Below are 26,796 nucleotides of genomic sequence, written 5' to 3'. Positions count from 1 at the left end.
TAAATTGTGGCAACTGTGTCCTATAGAAAACTATAACAAAACTCCACATTTTCGCGGACTGTGCACCAAATATTGCGGAATCGGCATGCATTGCTGGTTTTTCATTGCGTTAAATAAAAGCACTCATACAAACTGCACAATGTTCATGCATTCGCGTCAGCGCCTGTCGGAGTTCGGCCATAGTCTGTGAATTTTTTTAGTTTTCGCTGATAAAAATATTATTGTGGCGCTAGGTGTGCGGGTTGATTTCTCAAGCGATTGATTTTTTATTATCTTTCAGTGTCTTTAAAATGAATATATATTTTTAAAATGAATTATATATTATTATTATTAATAATTATAGATTCAGGTTTAGTTCTGAATTATTTTGAAATACAATTTTTTTTTTAAATATTTGCGGTCGTTTACGTTTATGAATTGCTTTATTTCCAACATAGATTTAAGAAAGGGCCCCGCGCGTTTCTAATATTGTGTTGATTGGCCTATCTTCCAAATAAGTAGGTAGTAGTCAATTCTTCTTGTACTTTTCCTAGCACAATAGCAAAGACCTATTTTATATTCGAACGGATTGGCTTTCCCATTTTCTCTCATCTTCGCGTGCATATCGAAGTTGTGACATCGTGGAATCCGGTGCTAGCGGAAAGAAACCTTACAATTTTGAACATTCGGCTGTGATTTTACAACCGGCCTTCAACCCCCTTTGGGAATGCTACTATTGCCTATCAGCTGCCTAGGCTGTGTGTCCCTTAATCGCCTATTACGACATCCATATTAGGACATGGAGTGGTCCTATACTAGGGCACCGCACGTCGTTTTGCTTTCACATTTTCTTAACTATTGCTATCGTCTATGGTCATGATACTATCGTATCATGACCGCTGACCATTCTAGGCTGGCAGGACACGAAAACGTGATGCGAGTACTAAGGGCCGTCCTAATATCTATCGTCCCTTAGCACATACTAATGTGTACACCACAGTGTAACATATATTTTTAGCGGTCCTTTGTAGGAACTGATTCATTTTAAAAGTCAAGGAGTGGTGAGTATTTAGTTTCAGCTTATGTAATTATGAATTATTTATTCAATTGACCAGGGACTTTATTTATGTAATAATCTGTAACGTTAGTAAACTTTATCACTAATAACTAACCTAACGCTATTGTCTCTATGCATGCTTAGATCTTTAAATCTACGCAATAGATTTCTATGTGGGTGTTTTTAAAAGATAGAGTGATTCCTTAGGAAGGTTTAGGTGATAATTTATTATGGTTTTACACGAGCGAAGCCAGGACGGGCCCCTAGTACTATATGTATGACGACCCTTGTGGCTCAGTGGTAAAGTGCTTGCCTCTGAATCGAGAGGTCCCGTGTTCGATCCCCGGTCGGGTCATGATGGAAAATGATCTTTTTCTGATTGGCCCTGGTCTTGGATGTTTATCTATATATGTATTTGTTATAAAATATAGTATCGTTGAGTTAGTATCCCATAACACAAGTCACGAACTTACTTTGGGGCTAGCTAATCTGTGTGATTTGTCCTAATATATTTATATTTATTTATTTATGTATTTGTATATATTAGTAGAATTTATAAAACACACTGACTAGACCATATTTTCGACTGGTCAGTATTGACCGTATTATCGCGAAGCTATTTAAATAACTTTATTTCTTAAACCCTCAATTGACAAACTTTCTTTCCACTATACGGTTTAATATAACACACGACAGGTAACGCTCGGTTCAATTCTACTACGCCACAATAAATTCTACAGTAATTATTCGGTTCCCTCAATTCCGATTTGGTAATTTACATAAAGTACCTGACGACTGACAACCCACACCCACACTAATACAAATGTTGTAAACAAATACACTGTTGCTAGGTATACTGTGGCGTACCTATTCCTCAACTTTAACCTAGTTCTTTTTTCTTTTTAGAATCATTCGATTCCGGTGAAGGAAAACATCGTGATGAAACATGCACACTGGTTGACAGTTTAAGTTCACTAGTGTGTATGCAAATACTGCCATTAGACACAGTAGGTGGTCGTTAAACTTATGTCAGATGTCTTTAGGCGTCTTGAATAAAATATGACACCAGTTTTTGCAATTAACACACGAATTAAGAAAAAAGGATAAAATATAAAGGTGGATAAATAACACCCAAATAAATACTATAACGTAATGACATCGTAATGAGAAGAAGCAACGAGAATATAAAATGTAATCGGTACAATCTTTTAATTGACTCTTGGTCAAAAATTCGCACAAAATAGATTTCAAATAATGATAAAATTTCTTTTGCAAAAACGATCTCGTAGACCTAACTCTACGCGATATCTACGATTCGCTACGCCTGTCGCTACGAAAACCGAGAACTATTATTTCAATGAATTCATCGCTTTATTGCATCTATGAGGTTTAGAGATCCGGGATTAAAGGTAAGCCATTAATTACAGCATCGTTTGTACTCCACAAAACGACGAAAACCCGATCAATTTGTAAAGCGGTTTTTCCCAAATGCTACGCTCGTGCTACGACCCTACGCAAACTACGGCTTATACCGATTCATAGAAAAGAAAGCAAGCTTCAGTACCGCGTTAGCTCTCGTGCGGGAGGGTTGTGTCGCTCGTTCGTATTTTTCAACTCGCGTATTTACACACGTTACTATTCAACCTTAAATCCTATTAAAAATGGTCATTGACCTGATAAAAGCTCTGTAATGGGATTATCGTGTGATTAGTAATGAATATGCCAGTGTAGTTTAAAGTTACAAGTGGAAAATGTTTTTTGAGGATATGTGTTTGGAAAAATGGTGAAGACGTCTACGCGATGGAAGCACGTCGGCTTGTGGTTACTGCACCTATGTTGGGTGGATGGACTTATAGGTATATATTTGTTTTTTCGGCTTTGTGCTTACTTACGTAACATTACGTCACCAAAGATTGGGGTTAAGAACAAAGGCTATAAAGCTATAGGCCGCTTGTTTACAGCTTTGGAGGCTACGAACTCATTCTCCAAATATTTGATCCAAACACAGATTTGAAAATGTTTGTAAATCTGTGAATCCAAAGCTTGCTTAATTTTATCTTGTAACCAAAATTTCGTCTGAAATCTGAGTCATGAATAAAATGAAATAATCTTTACTCATAATTTTTTTACTTATCAACGATATTGTTATAAGATGCATACATGGTTTACAATGGTTGATCAGGTTTGTTTAGATTGAATCGCTGCTGTTTACCGGTAAAGGGGAGTAGATTTTCATGCGATTTTCACCAATAGATAGAACAAAGTCGCGGGCAAACCCTAGTATAGAAGTACATACGAATGAAATAAATGTCAGATTTGTATGTACATTAGTTTAAAATTGCAATGCATGAAACACAGGAACAAAATTAATAAAATATTTACTTTGGCCGTGGCCCGCGACTTAGAGAGGTTTATTAAACCTTTGTGCATGTTAAATTACCTTTTGAGCAAAAGATTAGCAAAAGATTAGAAAGATTATAAGATACCTTTTGATAAATTCATAACATAATTTTGTTCATTGATCCATTTTATTAAACTTGTACTCGACTTTACGAAATAAAGATTTATTTAAACGACGCGCAATTTTTACTCTGCCTTTGGAATAGACAAAAAAATAATACTTCATTCGTTTTTTTTAAGTTTAAACAAGCAAGACCATAGCCATATACAGACATGTATGTAGTTTAGGTGGCAAGGGTGCGTTGCACCAGTCAAATTTGACGTTCACTTCAACCTGCGCAGAAAAATGCAAAGTATTCTATTTTATCTAAACGACGACGGCGGCGGCGGCACGCAGGTTAAAGTTAACGTCAACATTGACTGGTGCACCTCACCATAAAAATATACATATTCGGTAAAAATAACAAGAAATTGCTGGCTTGGCAGGAATTTAGTGAAAAGTGAAAAGTAAAAAGTCTCATTTTTCAAAGACTGAATCTTCTACAGTCAGTTCTTTAGAAACTTCCCTGCACATTAATGTTGTAATCATCACAATTCGACACAATGAATAAAGCAAGAGTTTAACATATGGGAAAATTGCCATGTCAGTCCCCGTCTTCACAAGGGGATTCAAAAGGGATAACTAATACTTATAAATTACAAGTTAATCCATCTGTGCTTTCATTGAGAATTTAAACTAGTTGTACATAATATTTGATAGATATTACATGCTAATGACAATGGATTGAAAATAAAACATTTGGTAATGTTGGAAGCCAATACAAGCTATAAAAAAAAACGAGTACCTTTAACTAGTCTGCAAAACGCTCAGAAGATCCCTCATCTTTTGAGCGTTTTCCCGGTTTTTTCTCAGCCGAAAAGGGTCGGAGCCGAAGTTTCTCTTTCGTTTTTCTTTTCCACTTCACATGGTCTTTGGCCCCTTACTAGCCAGTCCAATGGCTCGCATATCCTCCTTATTTTGGTTGTTATTAACATATTTACCTACTTTTGTTGATTCTTTGAAGACAAGTCGTCCATTGTTTTTTATTTCCTCTTGGTTTTGATCTTGTTGCCAATTTTTCGTTTAAGCATCGTTGACGCTTTTCAACTTTGTGCCTTTTGGGATATTTCCACGTGACTTATTAAGGGAATTATACTTTCCATTGTCTTTGTAAACATCGCTTTAAGTATTTGTTTATTCTTATTTTCTATACTAGAAAAAAAAATACAAAAAATAATGCTTACCTAGCTTACGAATTATGAAACAAGTTAAATGAAAAAAAATAAAGAATTACTGTTTAAATTACATATTTTTTTAGTGCTTCTCTATATATTTTCTTTGTGGAATATTGTCTCCAAGCATGTACACAATATTTAGTTATTTTCTATAGAGATCTCGGAGGTATGCATTTAAAAAGCATACGTTCGTTCATGCAAGTCATGTCCCAGTTTGCGAACCACGAGTCAGTGCTGACAAGTTTGACAAATAGCCACAACCCCAATTTCAACCCTGCTATAATTTCGAAGTTCTCCCGAATTATTTCGTCCAAAACTTTATGACATGCGGCTGCAGGCGAGGGAGATTTTTTTATAATTTGGAGGACAATGTCGCGGTATTAGGATGTTGGGTTGAGGGTACGGTACAATAGACTGACATACTGGCTTTGAATATATGTCGATGTAGCTTGGGGTGTCGATTATATTATCTTTCTCTCACCGTCGTGTCTTCCTAGTTTCTTTCGGGGCTGTGACGTTGTGAAGCCCAGGATAAGCGTAAAATGAACACCCTAAAATTTTGAAATTTTGTAACTGGCCGCCTGCCTCGGGTCTCTCGGTTTCGATTATATCGGAGTAACCAAAATATTTCTGGATTAAATGTCGTCAGAAGCTCGACAAAAACAATTTTTTTAATATTAAGCATTATCTTTTTGTGCTGGATTCTTAAATTATTATGCGTTTAAAATGTGGACGTTTAAAAGGATTTTTGCAGCCATATCTGTAAAAAGCCTTTGTTGCTATTTGAACTGTCGTATCTTTATCCCTTATGGGGCAGACAGAGGAGTTCCAAAACTTGGAGACCTGCGTCTAACTGTATGGCGGGCTTAATATATACTTTAAATATACTTTTAGCTTAATTATGTTTTGTCACTATCGCACTTTATAATATATGACATTGACCGAAAGAGACAAGACTTACTTTAGCTACTGGGGTATTATTTAAACTGTGCTTTAGCTTAAAATATGCTTTAACTTTTTTATGAATAACAGGGTAAGATTTTTAACCTATTCAACTGGTTGATCGATTGTTGGCTGGTAGGATTCACTTTCATTGTAGTTTCATTATAGCCCTTAATTTCAAATTAAAATAGATTTTACCGTAAAATATGAAGACTTGCATGACGATGCTAATGAACGCTAGAATTTTTTATATAAGTATTTTCTATGTGGACATTTCTATGCAAATGTGATATGCGGCGTAATGTTCCAGTTTTTGTTTTTCATGTAAGTAGCTTTAAATCCTGTTTAGTTTCATTTTGAAATTATATATCTGTGATTTAACCAACAAGTTGCATACATAGCAAAACATGGCCTTAAGTTGCGCAACTCCTGGCTCTGTCTATCTCGTAAAAAATAAAGACGTGACAATGGTTAGCAGGGAGACAATACTTTTGGCATTGAATTTGTCATTTGTTTTTAAGTATGTTTTATTAGTACTTATTATAAAATAAACTCATTTCCCGCTGTTCGTCCCTATGTATTAGATCTTTAAAACTACGCAACGGATTTTGATGCGAGTTTTTTAATAGATAGTATGATTCCTTAGGAAGATTTAGGTGTATTATTTATTATGGTTTTACACGAGCGAAGCCGAGATGGGCCACTAGTGTAACGATAAAGTTTAATAAATAAACAAAAACATTATCTGTTAATTTTGTTAATTTTGTGATGCGTGAAGTCGCTATAATGAGACAATGGCAAAACTGGACTCAATGACATCGTGTTTAAAAATATTTTATATTTTTAGGCGTAAGACAATCTCTAAGAAATAAAAATGGTATAACATAAGGTTAGTTAACAGCACAAAAAGTTGCAAAGGCTGCTCACTTAGGTACGGCAGTGTACTTTAGACGTAATGTGCATTAAAATTCCATAATTTGGGAAGTTATAAAAAAAATAAAATAGATCGTAATCTAACCACTTAACTTGGAATAGTACACACTATTAATCATTGAGCGAGGGTGTTAGGTGATGTTGCACACCTTGACTTGTTCAATGGGTGGAAATGTTTAGGGTGGGTGATCAATGGTAACCGTAACACTTGAATGTTGATATGCTTATCGACAACCATTTCGTGTAATGATATAACAGTTTAATAGAACAAGACGTTTATCTTGATCGGAAATATTTTTCTAAACCAACAGTGATCATAGTTTAGTTAGTAGTAGTTGGTAGCCCCGGGGCTCGCTCCCGTGGGAATTTCGGGGTAAAAAGTAACCCTGTCTGTTATTCCAGATTAAGTATATTCTACCCGAGTACAAAATTGTATATGAATCCGTCCACATTCCGTCCAGTAGTTTTTGCGTTAAAGATAATAAACATACACACTTACATCCTCATCAACTTTCTCATTTATAATAGCCAAGTCTTTGGTCCTCGTCGGAGAGGGTTAATTATATCATATTTCCCTTTATATTCCTAGTGGTGATACCTATTCATACGACACGGTACTTCCTTTCTGGAATTCTTCTATTCACTTATTTTATTTTTCTTGCGATGTATCCTAAAACAATAATAAAATCATATGATCTGTCGAGTGAAATAAGCCGCGAAAATGGGAAATTCGATCTCGCAGACTTGACATATTTATGACGCGTATTGGAGTCTGTCTGGTGTTCGTATGAAATACGTGAGCATTATAAATAAGTACTGCCACTGGATCCGCCTTCGTTCTGGATGTATTTGGACGTTATGTAGATAAAATTGTTATTCCTAATTAAAAGTTTTTAGTTACATATATATTTGCCTGTTTTTCATGAGGCATGAGGGCATACGATACTAGTGCTTTCCATTTGTTACTATCCTTTTTGTCTTCCTTCTTTCGCTGCCACTAAAATGAAGAGAGCGAAAATATTTTCATTGTTGTATCAGTTTTTTACGAGATGAATACAAAAAGTCGTACTTACCACTTAAATTAACACCTGAGTGCGAATCACGGAAGTGCGGCACTACTGCATCGCGAATCACAAAATTTCAACAGCTCTGAAGTCCGCGAATATCATATTGCCCAGGCAGAATCCACAAAATATTCTGGCATTTTACTAAAATCGTGAGTGCAGCTACAAAATCACGACCCCTAAATTGTCCAGAGTGACATAAATGCAGCTTTGCACTCCAACATAAATGGCACACGAAAGATCCATTTACAGTGAAAATAGACGATTTTTCAGCCATTGCGTCTACAGCGGCTTACCAGAGAATTGAATTCTTCAGTTTTATTTTCGGTTTTATACGTATAATTCTCATGATCCCAAATCTCATGAGACTGAAGAAACGAACAGTGAAATTGAACTTATTTAAGTGTCCTCTAATTAAGCGATACGGCCGATGTTATAAGTCGTTACAAGTCTTTTTAAGTTGTGATTGAAGTAAATAGAGAATAGTTTGCCTATGCAATTTCATTATTAGCGTTCGTATACATACTTACATCAAAGTATACTTAGGTACATAAGTAAAAAACTACATTTTTTAGGTTATTTTCTTCAACAACAACAGCCATATAATGTCTCTCGGGCATTACTACTCGGGCGCAAGCCTTTCTTTTCTATCGATGACTAGTTTTTGCCGGCGACTCCGCTCGCGTAAATTTTACTTAGAAGCAATTATGTTACTTTAATAAAAGGTATCTATGTCCTTCTTCATACTTCAAGCCTCATGTATGCAAAATTTCGAGAAAATTGGTTGAGTAGATAAAGCGTGAAGAGGGAACAAATAAACATATAGTTTTAGATTAGTCCGTAACAGATATTCATTTTACTCCAAATTGGACTATATTTTTCCTTATTCACATTATCTCACAATGAGTTAGTGAACAATAAAAATAAATTTTCCCGCCATTTTCGCCCGGGAAAACAATATGGGGTCCCAGAAGGGATCCCCTGGGCTGACGCGGGGTATCCAGGTAGAGAGGTCCTCATTAATTATTTACATGAATGACCTTAGCGAATTGGCAAGTAGTATATTATTGAAAGAGGTTTGCATTATTACAGAATGTGGCTCGACAGAGGGACTTTGTTATTGTGTTTATTTGTTTTCGAATGAAGCTTGGAATTATACAAAACTAGACATGACTATGCTTTCCACTTGTTCTTTTTTCCATCCACATCTAACCACAAAATATTTTAACATTTTACTAACATCGTAGCCCCAGAGTGACATAATTTTTCAAGTTTGATTCCTGGTCTTAAACTATATCTGGCACGAATTTCATCAAAGACGGCCGAGCGGTTTCGACATGAAAGCTTGTTAGAAAAACAGTTAAATTTGCAATAATTATTATAATATTATCTACTGTTTTATTATGATTGTTTAGTGCGCATGCAGATTCTTACATTATCCATTTTGGGTAAGCCAAGAGCCGAAAAAATCGAACACATGTTTAGTAGTATCAGTATAGTGACGGACAAGCAGTTGCTAATCCAACGCTTATAAGAAAAATCCTCATTATATAGCTCTAACCTTTGATTTTACAATCTTATCTTATTATACATACAAACTTCTTCATTTGGAAAATAGACAGTCAAAAAACAACACAACTTACTGTGAATGAATCCATCTATTATTTAGCTCACAATATGTGGAGAGCTTCTTTTATTCGGCGCATTGAAGCCTTGGGTTATGGGGGACTCAGTTTTAGGGGAACGAGGAGACTTTTTTGTTTTTCCTTGAGATTTTTCATGGTCGTACATAATTTTGTCACGTCTTTATATATTATTTATATATTATATATGATTGGAACTACTCAGAAACCAAAGAAATTGGCTAGGAGAAGTCTTTTATTATGAAGTAGTAAACATTTACAATTACACCTTTTACAATTATTAGATAATTACCTATTTTTACATATAAAAATTATAAACAATATTATATAACCAGTCTTTTTTTAATTTTCAGAAGCGCACCCTTTCATATAGTCTATAGTTCTTTGGCTGTATGGGCTAGTACCCTTTGCCTCCTCAATAAAACGAGGGAATAAACAAAAAAAAAAGTCTATAGCTCCAATTAAAAAAAAAAAAAACAAAAAATCTTGGTAAGTGTTTCGGGAGATCTATACCCAGCAGTGGGACAGTTAAAAAAATTAAAATATTGTTGTGTAATTTACCATCGTGAGGGTTTTAAATTTTTTTTCACTCAATCAGGCATCTTCGAGTAATTAGTAAGTTGAACTGCAGTGCGCGTGCTTATCTGGAGCCCGCCAGAAGTGGGTCAGTTCGTGTTTGTTTCCGTCGTCTCGTTCGACACGGTTTTTATTTTTTCCGTCAATGACGTTTCAACAAGTTGTCGTATTTATGTTATATTTTTTTAGGGAATATGTGTCGTGAGTATATGTAATAGAAAATAGAGTTTAAAAAATAACCATTCACAAGATAAATTTATTTCATCATTATTTTGACACGAACAGTAATTACAATATTATTAACTCAGTTCTATAAATAATAGGTTCTAAATACAATAAATTAATTGTCAACAACATTTTTTAGTCTTTTTTTTTTGAGATTTTTAATGTTCTCTTCATTCTGAGATCGTATGGCAGTGGATACAGAGTACGTGCCATCTTCACCCTAGTCTCAGCGAAGGGTAGCTTCCCCTAGGTTTTTGTGTACTTTGAATTGATTTCCACAGCTTCCCTCTTATAAATTTGACAATAGAATAGACGAATTGTTCCTTGACTTGACGTTTATTGTCTCCTGGGTGTACTATAGGAATGCAGTTGGTGAGGAATTTAAAGATTTTTTTAGAAGCCTGGAATCATCTTTTGTTCGATGTCTAATAGGGTTAGCTAATAAGAAAAGCTAATTTTGATGCGGTGGTGGTGTAATAGTTAAGACGCCCGCTTGTGTACCGAAAGGTCCCAGGTTCGAATCCTACTCGTGCCAATTGAGTTTGTATACCAATATAATACCATTTACAGTAGTTTTCATCGACCAGCTGCTGGTGAAGGAAAACCGTGAGGACACCTGCGCATTGGTTGATTATTAACTTGTGTGTGGTTGAAATTGAAAACCACCACTCCATTAATAGTGCCAATAAAATTGCTGTGTGTGTTTTACTCCACGAAATACGACTATGAAGAGAGAATAACCTCAAGCATTTAGTCCAACAAAGTAGAAATTAAAAATACGATAAAGAAAGCTTCACACAATATTAATAAAGAAAAGTAAGAGTAAATGAAATCTTTTCTGTGTTGTTATTTATAAGAAAAAGACAGAAGATATTTCACATCCTGAATCCGCGACAAAGTATTGTTTGACAGACATATGCACTCAGGGGAGACTGTTTATTTTTTCGAATGCTGCTTTTGTATGAACAACATCCAGAAATAATATCATATGTATAATAAAGTGAACAGCACACATTTATACTAAACTAAAATCATAGAATTGTAGATTTTGGAGGAAAAAGGAAGTACCTAGGAGGATATGTTTTGTTTACTAAAACAATCTGACATCAGTGTTAATGTACAAGAGAAGAGAAATATATCAAATTTTAGTTATATTTTAGTTAGAAACCGAATACATTCAATAAATCAGAGAGGATTCCACAGCTCGTATTTTTCAATGATCTTTTCATGTGTTATTAACTATTGATTTATGTGCCTCGCCGACAAAAATAACTCGAAATACGATATTCCTAGCCTCCAATAGTTATAAATTATATTTCTATCTGTAATTTGGAAGGAAACACATTGTAATTGATTCTTAATTGAATGTTGTACCCGGACTAGACTACCGAACCTAGCAATTAACCTACACAAACATACCCAAAACATCAATAAATTCGGGCGACATTTTCTCCCAAATGTTGAGGACGTCTGCCCATTGAACGCACATCATTAATTATGCTAAATTACACCTTAATCCATCGATTTAACGTTTAATTTCCTCCAATATACATGTCTTGTTAGAGCTATCTAGGGAGGACCACTATATTTCGACCTGTAAATTCGCTCCCTACTCTGTAATTTCCTAATGACTTATTATAGAATCAGAGATGTAAGGTAGATCAATATTAAATGGTCATGTGCGAGACACGTTGTTTTCGTGGGTTGCCTTGGCAACCGTTAATCCAAATTGGACTCATGAAGGGGTGCGTTGGCGTCGGACAGAGAGGAGTATAATGTTGTATGGAATTAGAAAGAGATGGAGAGTAAGGGTTGGAATATGCAGAGCGCACTTGCCTCTGCATGTCAAATTGCATTAGTTGGCCTTTTGAATGAAAATTCGCGAATTGTTGGATCGTTTTGTGTACGGATATCATCTGATTCGTTAAGTTTTTGTTAGGTGGGTATTATTAAATGAAGAAATCCTATTTTTCAGTTTAGATTTTTCCATTCGCCGACGATTCACAAATATATGTATAAATTAATCGTTAAGAACATTTTTTAAAATCTGGATTTTGTATTTTTATATTTCGTCGGTTTGTGAGATTTGCAATATTGTGGTTGTTACTTACCACAAATACGTATGTTTTTGGAGAAACCCTATACAAATAGGTGAAAAATCATTTTATACATTTTGCATGTGTACATAAAAACATTTAATTATAGATAATCTATACTACTTACTACAAAATAAATTCTAGAGAAAAACGATAAATATAACAGTAAGCCATTCAAGTCTCAATGACTTGACTATTTAAAAACATAACCTACATTTCAACAAAATATTATTTAGATATCACAATTTCACCCTTCAATCACCAATAAGCCAGTAGACTATCAATTTCCTAGCAGGCGGCGCCTTTAAAAAGGTATAAAAAGTGCTTAGCATAAAGCTCACGGTCGCTATGTGTGATATCGTATGCACCTCGATACAGCCTTCGTGAGGGAATGTGCTTGGTTGGTATTATACAAGGACTGGGTAACTTTGAGCGACACAATACTTGAAGAAAGGATTTGGTATTCAATGGCATATTTTCTTTGTTATAATGAGATTAATGTTAAAATATGGATGGAATTGCCGCTCGCCTTACTTATGTCAATGCTATTTGGGAATGCAGTTGCAAAGTCCCTAGTCGCCTCTTACGACATCCACGGGAGGATACGGATCACGCGCGTTCGTTTGAATGATAGTGACATGGCAATTTATCATTTAATGTTTAATCAAATTAACGCTGTACCAATGTTGCTTTATTGAACATATCACACAAGATCATGGATTTAGTAAGTACTTCGTACCGGAGTACCTACTAATTCCATGCACAAGATAGGTTAATTTTTTACTCGTAAACTTCATCTCAGGTGCCAGTATTTCACTAAATAGTTTACGATTGACGAATCTTTGGGTAAAGATAATTTAGAAGTTGTCACCGAAGTTCGGCAAACTGTTCGCGGATACTGTGAAGCGGGCATAAACTAATTTTCTCATAAGGTTTTAGAAAGAAATCTTTTCGGGCTATAAAATAACCAATATGCAGTATATACTTTGAAAATGTATCTATTTCATTTGATTGCAATATGGATTGCTTTGAGATGGAACATCGATTGCTTGGGAAAATAATTTGATAGGGTAGGAGGTATAGAGTGCCACCCACAACGTGCTTATCGTTTCATGTTTAGTAAGTATTTCATTTTAAATATATTATTCAAAAAAATTATATAAAATTATTCTTTTGCTAATGTTCCATTTTTCTGATCCATGTCATATCTCTGTCTCATCTTCGCGTGCATTATATTCGGAGCTGTGACGCCAAAAAGACAACGGTTTGCGTTAAAAATTAACCATTAATGTTTTAAGATTTATGTTTAACTTTACAACCAACCACCTTTCTGTCCGCTGCCATGGCTAGTTCCTTTAATTAAATTATGTTATCCACTCATCTAGCTGCTCCAAACTTCTTCTGCATATTGGTATGCTGGTATGCTGTCCAAACCGATTTTGAAACGCGATCTCCATGGCCCTCTGAAATAATTATAAAAAAAAATTATTTACCCCACAACAAAAGGGTAATATAGACTAAAGAATATACCAGTGGACAAAATCGTTTTGGAGATCTAGTGCCCGCACTAGGTGCCAGAAGAGCCTGTATTGCAGGTCACCAAGTCCCACGCCCGGGATGACACAAAAATGTATTTTATGTATTTTTTCTTTGTTTCAGAAATCGTCGAAGAACAACAGTGTCACGATTACGGGTTCCGTCTAACGTGTCGCGACTTAGACTCGCACATAGCCATTCTGGAGGCGTGGTACACATCCATAGACAATTATCACGGAATCAACGCCACCTACCAGAGTCTGAAGCTCAAAACTGAAAACGATTCAGAACTCAATCGAGTGTATATTTATTCTAGTCCAAAACACAACGGTATTTACGAGCCAGTGAACCATTCCATGTTTGAAAATTTAAATTATTCGAGTAGTGTCGATTTTAACGATTCTAGTGTTGATGTATCGAATGATACCGATTTGAGTGTTGATTTTGTGAACGCGAGTTGTGGTGCTGTGACGTTTGTGAGGAGTTATGGCAGTTGGAGAGAGGGAGATAAAAGGAGGCGTCAGCTCGTGGAACGGAGCGCGTCAGTCAATTTGAGAGCGCCTCTTAGTTACCGGTAAGTTTATAATAAATATAATATGGTCTGTTACACCATTTTTACTCTCTTAGTCTGGTCTGGTCTTATTCTTGGGCGGAACCACACTCCATGTTACATTCAGTCTATCTGGTACTTTATCAGCAAGCGGCGAAACAGGCCTATAATATTTTAGTTGTATAATGAATTCCTGAAAGAAACAGGTATACAAAGAAATTACATTTTTGTTTATTTGTGGGTGTCTTTTGTTTAGATAAATTGTGTCTTAGCAACATATATCATTACGTGTATTGGGAACTCGTAAGGCAGTTAACCAAACAAAAGAAAAAGTTTTATTTAAGTTACAGGCGTATAATTTTGTTACTTTATGTCGTGAAAGTATGCGTGAATAAATAAATGTATTTTAATTCTTACCGGAGCGACCGCCATTAGAATAACACCTATAGCGTGTGGAATATCTGATGGCTACTTAATAAGTGACGTTTCACTTAATAAATAACTTGTTAAAATAATGAAATTCCTGGATATTTCCTCTATGAATAAAATAACAATTTATTTGCCATTAAAGGAAATTGTGTTCGCTCGTAACATAATAATTGTGCAATTATCGACATATAATATAGTTTACACAAACAAAGTATGAACCAAACAACGACTGAATCGTTTATGATAGAGCACAACTCAGTTCTTTAAATTATTCGCGGTAACGCACAGGAATACAGCGTGATAAATCTCAAAAGAAAAATTTGATTAACAAGTAAACATACTACAATTAAAACTTACAAGTAAAACTAGAAAGATTGACTGGAATACTTCTTGACTGGATAAGTCCGCCTTTATATATTTACCTTCTTGTTATGTACGTACTATGTACGAGTATGTACTTTTTAAATGTGTTCAATGCGGGCCGCCCTCGTCAGAGTTCGGTGAAAAAGCAAGGGGAGGCCTTTGCCCAGCAGTGGGACAATCATCAGGCTAATAAAAAAAAGTAAGGTAAAACACATGTCTATTATTTGGTCCCCACTCTTAGTGCTTTAAATTTTTGTGTCGGTTCATGTCTGAAAAAGTTTAAATTATTACGCAAAGGATAAATTTAGACCAACGTAGTTTAATTCATGGTTAGGTCAAGCACCGATAAATCTAGAGCGCCCTTAGATGCCGAAGATGGATGCCGAAGGTTTGTGATACCTCAGGGAGTCCATTGTTTAATTTGTATCTCACGTTATATTATTTGCTTTAGTTAAATTTCGGTAATGTTTATTTGTAATTTAAATTTCTAACAAATATTAAATTCAAAATTCAAATTCAAATTCAAATCATTTATTCAGAAATTAGACCTTCACAGGCACTTTTTCTCGTCAATCTTTATATTTATAGTTATTTCACACAAGCTACAAACTACTATTACAAATGCGAAATAATAAATAATAGTAATTTATATTAATATTTGAAAATAATTAAGGCCCAACACCAATTATCAATGCCTGTTTTAAAATTATAACCACTTGGAACTGAATTTTCAACTATGTTAGTTACAACGAAAATATAAAAATTCACCTTTCATTTGAATTAAAAATAAATAAAACTGAAGAATTAAAAAAAAACAGTTGCTGTTTCTCATCGACTAGAGCATTACGAACTGCAAAAATAGCTAAGGTAAATAAATACAGACTTCAATATCGACGTTAAGTTTATATTACACCGAGTAACCATTAGTGATCGTCATTTTGACTGACTTCCATCTGAAATCGGAATCTTTCCCGGCAAAAATATTGGAAATATTTAGAAAAAAGATATTTTCTAGAATAAACTCTTTCCCCTTTTTCGTTGAAATAAAATATCCTCCATTGAATTACATTCCTCAACAAAAATTTAACGAATATTGTCATATTATAAGGTTCCGTTTTTTGAACGACGGAGGACTTAAACGAGGCCAATGGTATAGGATTTCTTTGCTGTTTTATATAGATAACAATACAGAACCCTTAACGCACGAATCCGACTCGCACTTGGCTGGTGTTAATTTAAAGTGTTATTTTATTGCCTTTTACCTCACGTTATTCGTAGATGTAATTTCTTCTATTTTATCATCGAAATAATATAATATCATGCCATTTTGTGTGTCATAAAATATTGGCCGCGATGCATATCGAAGGTTATCGTATTGAGGGCGACCGCAGGGCGACCGATAGAAAAGGTAACTTATGTTTTGTATATGTTGTAGCTGATTCAGTTAATTTTAATCGCATTTTTTATAAGTTTTGTTTCCACCATGTCGTTGGATTTTTTGGTTGACATAATTACATTTAAATATGTAATGTTTTTTCTTTATTGTTGATCAACAATAAAGAAAAAACATTACATATTACTAATCTATGAATAAATCCAATACTACAAAATCCAAGCAACAAAAAAACATTTGCTATGCGTGTGTTTCCCGCGCTAAATTCTTCAATGTGTATATAAAGCCTTCGCAGCTGATAGACAACAGCATTCCTTAAAATTTGAGTTCTGCTAAAATTTTAGGGAATGCTCTTGATGCCTATCGCAGATCATCCCGTGTTTCGGGTATCACAGGCGAAATTGAAAGAGAATAATAACCCTTATTTGTCTATTTAAGAGATTACAATCCCCCTTTTAGCAGCGGTTTCGTTCATGTTGATCAATGTCAAGAAGAACTCAGAATCATATCGTAATTACATCAAGTTGAACTAAAATTGGCTTTGTAATTTGATATGTTTCATTTTTAGAGAATCCGAAATTGCATTCTTTATACCGATCATAACATAATTTTAGAAAGTGTGAACAGTTGATGTAAACATAAAAACTTATTTCGTGATTACAATTCGTGTCTAATTTTATGATTTGTTTAGTCTTGTTTCATGAAATAAAACTGGTCGCTTTTACTTTAAAATCTTAATATCTTATGCTTTTATATAGTCTGCCTCTATCTTTTTATAGATATAGAAAGGTGGAATTTTAGTCCTTTTCTGGGTAAGGTCTTCTATTCTATGTATTCTTCTTCAGCTGATCAGCGTCGGAGCCCAGAGACAGCTTTTGATTATGGGTTTTTGCATACGCCTATACTATAATAACTTTGGAGCAATGTATCTGTTGCGCTTGATAACAACTGAACGAGAGATCATCTATGAAATGTATGACTGTTGAAAAAACAAGTTTTCGTATGAGTTATTAAAAATAGTTACAAAAACGCCACAAAATTTTCCTTTTTCCGTGGTTGAAAATATAATATCAAATAACATTGATTTCCAGTTATTAAACGAAAAAAAAATTTTCGTTTTCGTGTTATGAAAAATACTTATCAAAACGCAACAAGGGAAAATTTTGTACGCGTTTCCTCCCTTGGGACGAACTTGTTGAGAAACGAAGCACAAACAGTTGTAGTAACAACAGTAATTAATTGTAGATACCACGTGATTTAAAATGTATATTTTTACACTGTCGTAATTATTTATAGCCTATAGTCATGCACGACATGACTAATAGATACAAACAAACCGTTTTAAAGTTCACTGTAGTAGCCGCCGATGTTATATATAGATGCGATTGGCATGTCAGTCATTGTGTGTGTGTGTACAAATTGGGCTCTTGGGAATTAGGTGATATTGTTGTAACAACGACAAAGATTAACTTACATCTCGAATAAGATGGATTTGGAAACATTAAGTTGAACATAATTAGTGATTATTTATATATTAGGCCCAAGCATGGTGCAGTATCCTCATAACATATGTAATTGATTTATGACCTTATTACGTACGTTTTGTACATTTAGCTTTTTATTTATATATATATTTTGTGTGACAATTTTCAATAATTTTATTGGAAATACAACTTTTATTTATTTATTTATTCAAATTTTGACATTTTTAATAATGATGTAAATTCGTCCTCCTAATTTTTAATATATGTATAAGACCTATATTTGTTAATTGACGTCCGAAAAAAGGACGTTTGATAAAAAATATATTTTATCGTTGAAAAAGATGGTGAAAATTTTCCTAAGTTTTCTCATCATTATTTTTTATTCCCAGGGCATTTTAACGTGAAGACAATGAACTGTAATTTGTAATTAATGACTTTCTGACAAGAACAACTGTCAGGTTTCTCCTTCGAAAAAAGTTTTGAAACAAGAGAGCTTTTTTTCGCGAATAATGGAGGCAGTCAGTGATTCAGAGTGCAAAATAATATCTAATTTAATTTTAATTAAAATTATGATAACACAAGTAATAACGGAATATTAACTTTGCCATTATATTGACGAAAATTGGGGGAGGAAAAAAGGATAATCTATTGTTTAATTAATACTCGTATAAGCAACGTCGTCCATTTGACGGCTTCAGTAATGAGCGAGTGTATTTTTCAAAATTTTGTTTAGATTCTTTACCTTAATTAGTGGAAATATATCGGATTTCAACACAATCGATATTCCGTTGGATCTCGTCATGTCGTGGCCAACATGTGGTTTAGTGCAACTGACCAAATATAACACGGCCGCACAGTTGAAAAGAATATTTAAACGATAGAATTCGTTTTTTACATTTTGAAAAGGAATCCCTTCTTTCCGTATGATTAGGTTTTTTCTAATATACTTTGGCATAACGTGTTAGCATAACTTTTTTGGCATAATGCAAAGGCCTAATTTTCGTGTAATGTTATTTTTGGCTGATGTATTTTTTCCATAACTCTGTTTTGGCTTGGCACTACAAAAGCGAGTGGGCGAAGCGAGCAAGATTCCAAATATTACGCGACAAGTGAAATCAAATGTCATGTTTCGACATTATTCTGCTTTAAAAAATATTGAGTATAAATATCATTAGGATAATAAAGTATGTAAGTTATATTATGTCTTAAAAATTTATGCAAATATATAGCACCATTGACGACCTCGGTGGCGCAGTGGTAAGGTTCTTGCCACTGAACCGAGAGGTCCCAGGATCGATCCCCGGTCGGGTTATGATGGAAAATGATCTTTTCCTGATTGGCCCGGGTCTTAGATGTTTATATATATGTATTTGTCATAAAATATAGTACCGTTGAGTTAGTATCCCATAACACAAGTCTCGATCTTACTTTGGGGCTAGCTCAATCTGTGTGATTTGTCCTCATATATTTATTTTATTTATTTATTTATTACCTATCATCCTATCTATTTTAAAACATGATAATATTTTTTTTATGGTATAGAGGGCAAACAAGCATGCAGGTCGCCTGTTTCATAAAAATAAAAATAAAATACTTTTGATCTAAAATAAAGATTCTACAAAGTACCAAACTTAAATTGTCCATAGTAGTGTGTCTAATAGGTGTGCGTGACTTTCCTGAAATTAGCAAATTGAGTTCCAGGAAATGGACTGATATGCGGAAGATTGAATTGATAAACAGGCAAATTACCTACAGCAAGAATTGAATGTAGGTTTTAATCTACAAATGGAAATTTTAGTCTAAAAACCGAAATAGGTACTTGAATAATTAATAATTTTCGCCGTTGATTATTCTCTCATGTTAACAGATAAATCCAAAGCTAATGAAGTTGAGTATAAACGTCAATTTCAAAATACTTATCAGAAATTAGATTAATCATCGTGTTTCATTTTAAAGAGATATTAATTAATTTGACCACATCCAACCTACCATTATAGAAAACATATTCTAATATGACAGGTTGTGTCAAAAATATATCGATATATAACCTCGAAAAGCTGTAAACTAAGGCAATTCAAAACAACCACTCCTAAGAAGTATTTCCGAAATATACTCATACAGTATTTGATCCCTATCATGCCGGAAGGGCTAACAACTATTGTTTTTTATACAATTGTTAGTATGCGATAAGCACCAAGGAGATCCAAACTAATTTTCAAGTTAAACTTAATCGTGGCAGCCGTACTTCCTCTGAACAAGAGGCAATTGTTTAAAAATCGTTTATCTTGAAGATATAATAACAAAAGTCTCATTCCAATTATGAATGGGTTATAAAACATATTTATGTATTTTTCTGTGGTTGTTAAGACCTTTTGTTATTCTTATTTTAATTAGATGTAATGAAGGGAGATCTAAGGGAAGTTGTAACTCGAGATTATGTGATCTTATAAAACAGCTGGTGATAAGAATTACCGTAGTTATCTATAGAAACGGTGGTGGTCTAGTAGTTAACACAATTTGAACCGAAAGGTCGCAAATGTGGTAAGTTTATTGCAGATGTCATTTGTAGTTAATAAAGACGAGAATGAAGAAATAATATAAAAAATATAGATCAAGAATTCCAAGATGTTGAAGCACAAAAGAATATTTTCGCTCCATGAATGGTTGGCCTAAAATGTTCTTTCAAAAATAGTCATTTAAATTTTTGATTCGCTTCGGGACTTTTACGATAATGCATTGAGAACATTAAGAGACCAGATAAATTTCCGGGTCATAAAATGTAGTTTTAGAAGAGTTGCGAAACACTATGTAACCATTGCAGTTGGTAACGGCTTCCGTCGAGGTAAGTTATTATCCTAGCTTGGGGCAACGGCCATACTAATGGTGGGATACACGTTGTAAAATGCAATATTACAAAGCAATTGCTTCGTTCACCCAGTTATAATAAAATGCATCAGCATGATTTAATAAAAATAGAAAACTTGTGAAAATAAATACTTAATTGCCCACGAGGTAGAAGACAACAAAAACACTTGTTTACAATTTGTACAAAAAATATCTGCGTACCTACATTTTTATTGATTACGTACAAGAGTGGACGTTCAGATCGCAGCTACTGTCATATAAAGTGGAAAAGAAGAAAATATCCGTTTTACAGACCGTAAGCCAAGGCCATTTGCTGGTCAGCTTAATTTATGGGATTTTATTCTAAGGAACGTGCCTATATCCCTTAATTAACAGGACAACTATCTCGAATTTGATCCTTAAGTAAACTGAGTTAAGATTGTTTTCCAGTGAACGTAAATAACTATTTTATGGACAAAGCGTGTCGGATTTCAAACAAATCCTGTTACACTAGATGATAATTTATTCTCGAATAGACGACCCTTTCAGATACTATTAATCCGTTATGAAGTTACTATAAGCAAAAATAAAACTGTATTAATTACAAGTACATAGAGGACAATAGGCACCGACGCTTTTCGGCGGCGGCGGAAGCAAGGCGGAAATACGCTCAGATGAGAGAGAAAATAAATTCGGCAGGTACTTTCCATGCTGTCCAGATTTTTTTTGGGAAAAATTACAATGATGGATACTATGACTATTTACATAATATGACTGACTCTTCTTTAATCAAATTACCTGTTATATATAAATAATCTTTCAGTTCCCGCACGGCCCGATCGGATTGCGATCCCATTGTTTAATTATTGTTACTTTTCTTATTTCAGATATATCGTATCTTTCCGAACAGTGTCAATCAGCTCTTTGTTCTATCAATCCGAAATATGAGATTCTTTCTATCTCGGGTTTCATCAACTATGTCAATATTTGGTTATCCATCCGAAAGCATCTCAAATAGACCAATAAGAAATCATCTCACGCCTCCGTGATCTTCCGTCCATTCAAATCGAATTAAGGGCAAATTGATATCAATGACTAATATTTGTGGAGTTGCCAGAAATGGCCATCATTGTTATACTATTGTCGACGGAATCAATAGTCGTCCCTATTATGGACACTTTTGGTTAAGGATTTGTATAGGATAGGATATTATCGTGCACGAATTTGTATGGTATCTTTCAATAGTTATAGTTACAGATTGATGCAATGTTATTCTTATTAAATGCATGTGTGCATGGATGTATTGCTATGATATGTTCATTTTTTTGTAGTTGAAATTAGACCTTACACATTTCTGAGAAAATATTTCCACATCCTGCTTATTCCAAACAAGGCGAACACGAGCAATGGTTTAGTAATGTACATTACTGTCCATGTTGTAATCATCCTTGAGTAACTTGGTTATAAAATGACAAATCTCAGTTAATAAAGCCGAATATTAGGTAATATAGTAGTAGGACTTGTAAGCCTATATTATCTAGGATTATTTAATATGTATTCATGGAAAACATTACTATCCTTTTTGTAAAAAGGCTCTGCTCTATGGAAGCTAAATTTGAAACACCAGATGTGACCACGTCAGAGCAGACGGTATTAAAATTTGTCTTTGAAATGGATTTTCAATTTGAATTGATGTGTCTGAAAAGTTTTACTATTGATAATAAGTACTTAAGTCTTTGGTAAAATGCAAAGATGTGAATAAGAACACAGCTGTGTCAAAAGTTACTCGTACCATTTTCAACTTTGTTCTGACAGACAGAATGCTTCTGAACTCTAATCTAATAAATAAAATAATAATATCTTTAATAAATATTTATAAGTTTGCACTTTAGCAGATTTGACTTTTTGCAGACGTTTTTACAGCCTGAGTTTGCCTAATGTATATAATTTTATTAATAAACTGTTTACCATTTATTTTCCCATCTGTAACAAAATCATGAGCTTCAGTATTTTGATACATTGTACTAACATGCTTTTATTTAACTTCAATTGCCTTGTTATTAGTCTTGTGAAAGTCTGATTGTTTATCTTGCAAGTAAAATTTTATCCATTTTCAATTATTCTACAGAGTTATTTTTTTTTCTCGTCGCTTCAGTTCTCTTGACAATGCATTTATTGCAACAAGGGAGATCTTGTTGAATAGATAATTCTGGAAAATTAAGGCGTGTAGGTCTTTATTGTCGTCAAAAGTGAAAATTTTGTAAAAAGTGTCATTTAGTACGCCGACATAATTCTTCATCACAACGTCAAATTTCTACAAAAACTACAATGATCGTTGCTTGTAACCAAACGATAAGTAGAAGATTGTCCATTCCCTCGGCTCTTCGTGATTTAAACATTCGTTTCACTGTTTCTTGTGGCAATTCGAGCTCGATCCGACATCATGGATGATGGAAAGGTAACTCTCACTGTAACTATATTTAAGAAACTTTAGACCAAGGTGTAAAAAAGATTTGGACTTCACCTCAACAAATATGTTACTTTCTTCTTCTTACAGAATAAAAAATCTTATAAATAACCTACACTCAGAGAAGTTTATATCTCATCTTTCTTTTTTATTCTTGTAGTAAATAATATAATAAACAATAAAAATATCAGTCATACATAATACTGTACATGACAATTTTAGACCGTTTTAGACTACTAACGATATATACTCTATTCAAAAACCAACACAAGCAGGTCATGTCAGCTGAACACTGGCTACTTGTCCTGATCAAAAGTCATATGATGATATGACCTCCTTACAAAACTTCTAAAGTGATTTCCATGCCTGAATAGCACCCATAGCCAGAGAGCATGGAGAGAGTTAAGAGTAAAAAGGAAGCGAGTGAGATTTGTCAGGATCGTGGTAAGTAGAAAATGAAAGTCCACAGGAAACTGGCGTGTATATTTACGTCTATTTGAAGAGACTGAATGGCATTATGCCTATTGATTCTCTTTTGTAAGGATTCCTCAGTCGTAAACGAGGTTAGAATCGGGTAACGGTATTCGAATTAGCACTTCCTTGTCATCTGAACTCAATATGGAAGACAAAAATATTTGTAACTAACCGCCCGTCTTGGCTTCAACAAGTAAAAACATAATAAATTACACCTAAACCTTCCTCAGGAATCACACTATGTATTGGTGAAAACCGCATAAAAATCCACGTAGTTGTTTTTTAGTTCAGCGAACGGATAGACAGACGCGTCAGGCGACTATTATGATAAATATAATATGAATATGAATTTCCCGTATCTCCAATTGTTAGATATAATGTTACATATAATCTATCTGACATGTTACGAGATAGCGTTAAAACACGTAAAGAATTTAGAACCAGACTTAAGTATAGCTAGTTACACCATTGTAAACTCGATATAGATTATGAAAAGGAAAGCTCAATCGGCAATCGCACATGTAGGGCGTCGAACTCAAACCGCAGTGTGGTCAATGGGACTCATATCCATAACTAGGTCTGATCTTCGTAAACTCCGTTTTTCTTACAAGTCTTATTATGTGAACAATCTTACCTATATATGATTGATGATTATTGATATATGATTGATGATATATATGATTAAGTTTTTAGAAAATTACTTTTGTGGTTAATAAATGTTTTTCTTTAGAGGGTAGGTACAGGTTTGAACTAATAAAAATAAATTTTATTAATTTTCAACGAAATTTAACAATAATTACTGTGTAGATTGTTTACATGTTAAGATTCGTCGGAAATTAAATTGAGTGTAATTTATATAGGTACTTTGTGTGTTGAATTCAAAGAAAGCAATAAAAAAATTACTGTATTGAAAAAAGTTATTAAAAAACCAAATTCGTTGAACCTATCTCATTACGGGATAACTTCCCTTAAAAAATAGAAATAATATTAAACAAAGGAGAGAAATAGAAGAGTACAATTAAATTATTTGATCATTGTAAATGTGAGACGAGTTGCACCGTCAAATTTGACGTTGATTTTAACCGGCGCGCCGCTATAGTTTAGACGAAATATCGTATTAGTAACATGCGCAGAAAAACGTTAATTTTTAAGATGGCATTTTTTCTAAACGTCAGCGGCGCGCCTTTTAAAATCAACGTCGAATTTGACGGTGCAATTCCACCCTAAGAGTTAAAAAAAAAACAATTATATAACAGCTACATTAACATAACTACATTTTGTACAACTGTGACAAATACAGCTGAACAAACACAAAAATAGCTAAGAAAAAAAAGGCAAAAGCAAAATATATCACCCCATAGCTTTAGCAAACAAAACCGAGTGGACTATATCTTACCAGTTTGAGAGGCGTTTCTCTATTGAGCTCTTGTTAATAAATCTTGGATAAATATAAGTTATTTTTTCCCCAACCTTGAACCCCGCTCGGTTACTGGCAATTTTCCAAATTATTCATTTATTGCGATGTTCTTTATTCGTTTTCAAATTAAATTTTGTTTCCTGTGTGATTCTTGATGAAAAAAATTCAGGACTCGAGCGGGAATCCATCCCACGCCCCGTTGTATTACATAGAATTGAGAAGTTGATCTACAAGAAAAACTGAATATTCAAATACGGGTAATTGATATTGTTATTTTTAATGGCGAATACGTAATGTCTTTATGTTATATGATAAGTTTGAAAAAGGGTTTAAAATAAATTACTTTTTAAAATTGCATAGTCTCCAACTTAGAGGAAAGTATTTCTCGCCGTAGACAGTAAAACTGCTAAAACTTTATCATATAAATTGTCGAGAACTTATCCTGAAAACTTCATAAACAACAAGCAAGCGTTCATATTGTATATTTTTAATTGATATTGATATATTTTTTAATGTAAGACATACTCGTGGGTAAGTTCGCTATATGTAGTTTTGACCATGTGTTTTACAAGTTATTACAAACAAGTTTTGGTTATATCATAAATAAGTTTAATACCAAATAATAAAAATATAAATTAGAAAATATTAGTATTACAATACGTCTTTTGTTAATAATATGGAATAAAATATTGCAATATATTTGGTCTGAAGGCGTTGTAAAAAGGTCGCACATTTCGGATAAGATTTCGCACTTAGATGCAAGTAGGCGAATCGGCCTTGAAATGACCTATTTGTGGTTCACCCGAGATAGGAGCGGAGGCAGACAGTCTGTATAGATACCATTCATACAGCATTCAAATCTCAAATTGCTAGCGTAAAAGAGGTATATAGCAGCCGCAATACGTCGGTGTTTTTAATTAAAAGTAGCATTACAGTTTTAATAAATTCGACGGCATACAAACTTAGTGACAACGGTGTTCGTTATTTATTTTTGAAGTGAAAAGTTCTTTAGCGTCGTTGTGCACTTTTTGTGATGGGTAAAAAATGTTAAACTCGCGTCAGGCAGGACACGTGACCTGATCGAAAATTTGTAAGACGTCAAAAATGCACAATGTTTTAATATTCATGTTTTCACTTCAACAACAGCAATTCGTTTTTTTATTTAACTTTATCACAGAAACGTGTAAAAGGCGGACTTTAAAGCCTAAGGCTTTCTATCAGTCAACCAGTTCGCTGGCGTTAGATTTGATTCAAATTGTCTATTTTTTTACTCGAGAAGATAAAAAGCACATCACTTACCAAAATTAATTTCAAATTCACTAGGTAATGCAAGGTAGGTTAGTCCAACATTTTTTACACATACCATTTAACTATACTTACTAAAACATTGTGCCAAATGGTAAAAGTTGAGAGAAAATAATGGCAAACATTTGTTGGAAGAATTGTTAAAGTTCTCAACAAAGGTTAGCTGTGAGTAAAGCTTGCACAAAATTGCATTCTATGTTGTGAAGTTACTATATCTATATATGTCCTCGAGCTTGAAAATTTGCTTAAAAGTTTAATTTACTTTTAATGTTAATTATCTGTGGTTAAAATCGAAATTTTGCAACCCATACATTGGAAAAATTAAATAACGAAGTCATCAATCA

General features: G+C 33.9%; 1 protein-coding gene and 1 long non-coding RNA gene across 5 annotated transcripts in view; one reads left to right on the top strand and one right to left on the bottom strand.

Moving 5' to 3' along the window:
* The first annotated feature begins 2,611 nt into the window (after positions 1-2,611).
* The window catches only part of LOC128670809 (uncharacterized), an 80,421-nt gene continuing 56,236 nt past the window's right edge, over positions 2,612-26,796 (top strand). For all 4 annotated transcript variants that reach the window (XM_053746822.1, XM_053746805.1, XM_053746813.1 and 1 more), the window contains exons 1-2: positions 2,612-2,892; positions 13,850-14,300. In XM_053746822.1, the coding sequence (XP_053602797.1) occupies positions 2,817-2,892; positions 13,850-14,300 (527 nt within the window). In that variant the 5' untranslated portion in view covers positions 2,612-2,816. The remainder of the gene's footprint in view (positions 2,893-13,849; positions 14,301-26,796) is intronic.
* LOC128670835 (uncharacterized) lies at positions 13,480-25,228 on the bottom strand. The gene is made up of 2 exons (XR_008404799.1): positions 25,127-25,228; positions 13,480-13,653 (listed from the first exon to the last, which is right to left on the bottom strand). It is a non-coding gene; the product is annotated as an uncharacterized LOC128670835 (long non-coding RNA).

The sequence above is a fragment of the Plodia interpunctella genome, chromosome 1 (assembly GCF_027563975.2).
Source record: "Plodia interpunctella isolate USDA-ARS_2022_Savannah chromosome 1, ilPloInte3.2, whole genome shotgun sequence".
Classification (NCBI taxonomy): domain Eukaryota; kingdom Metazoa; phylum Arthropoda; class Insecta; order Lepidoptera; family Pyralidae; genus Plodia; species Plodia interpunctella.
The sequence above is the reverse complement of the archived record's forward strand: the minus strand, read 5'-3'. Positions and strand labels throughout refer to the sequence as shown.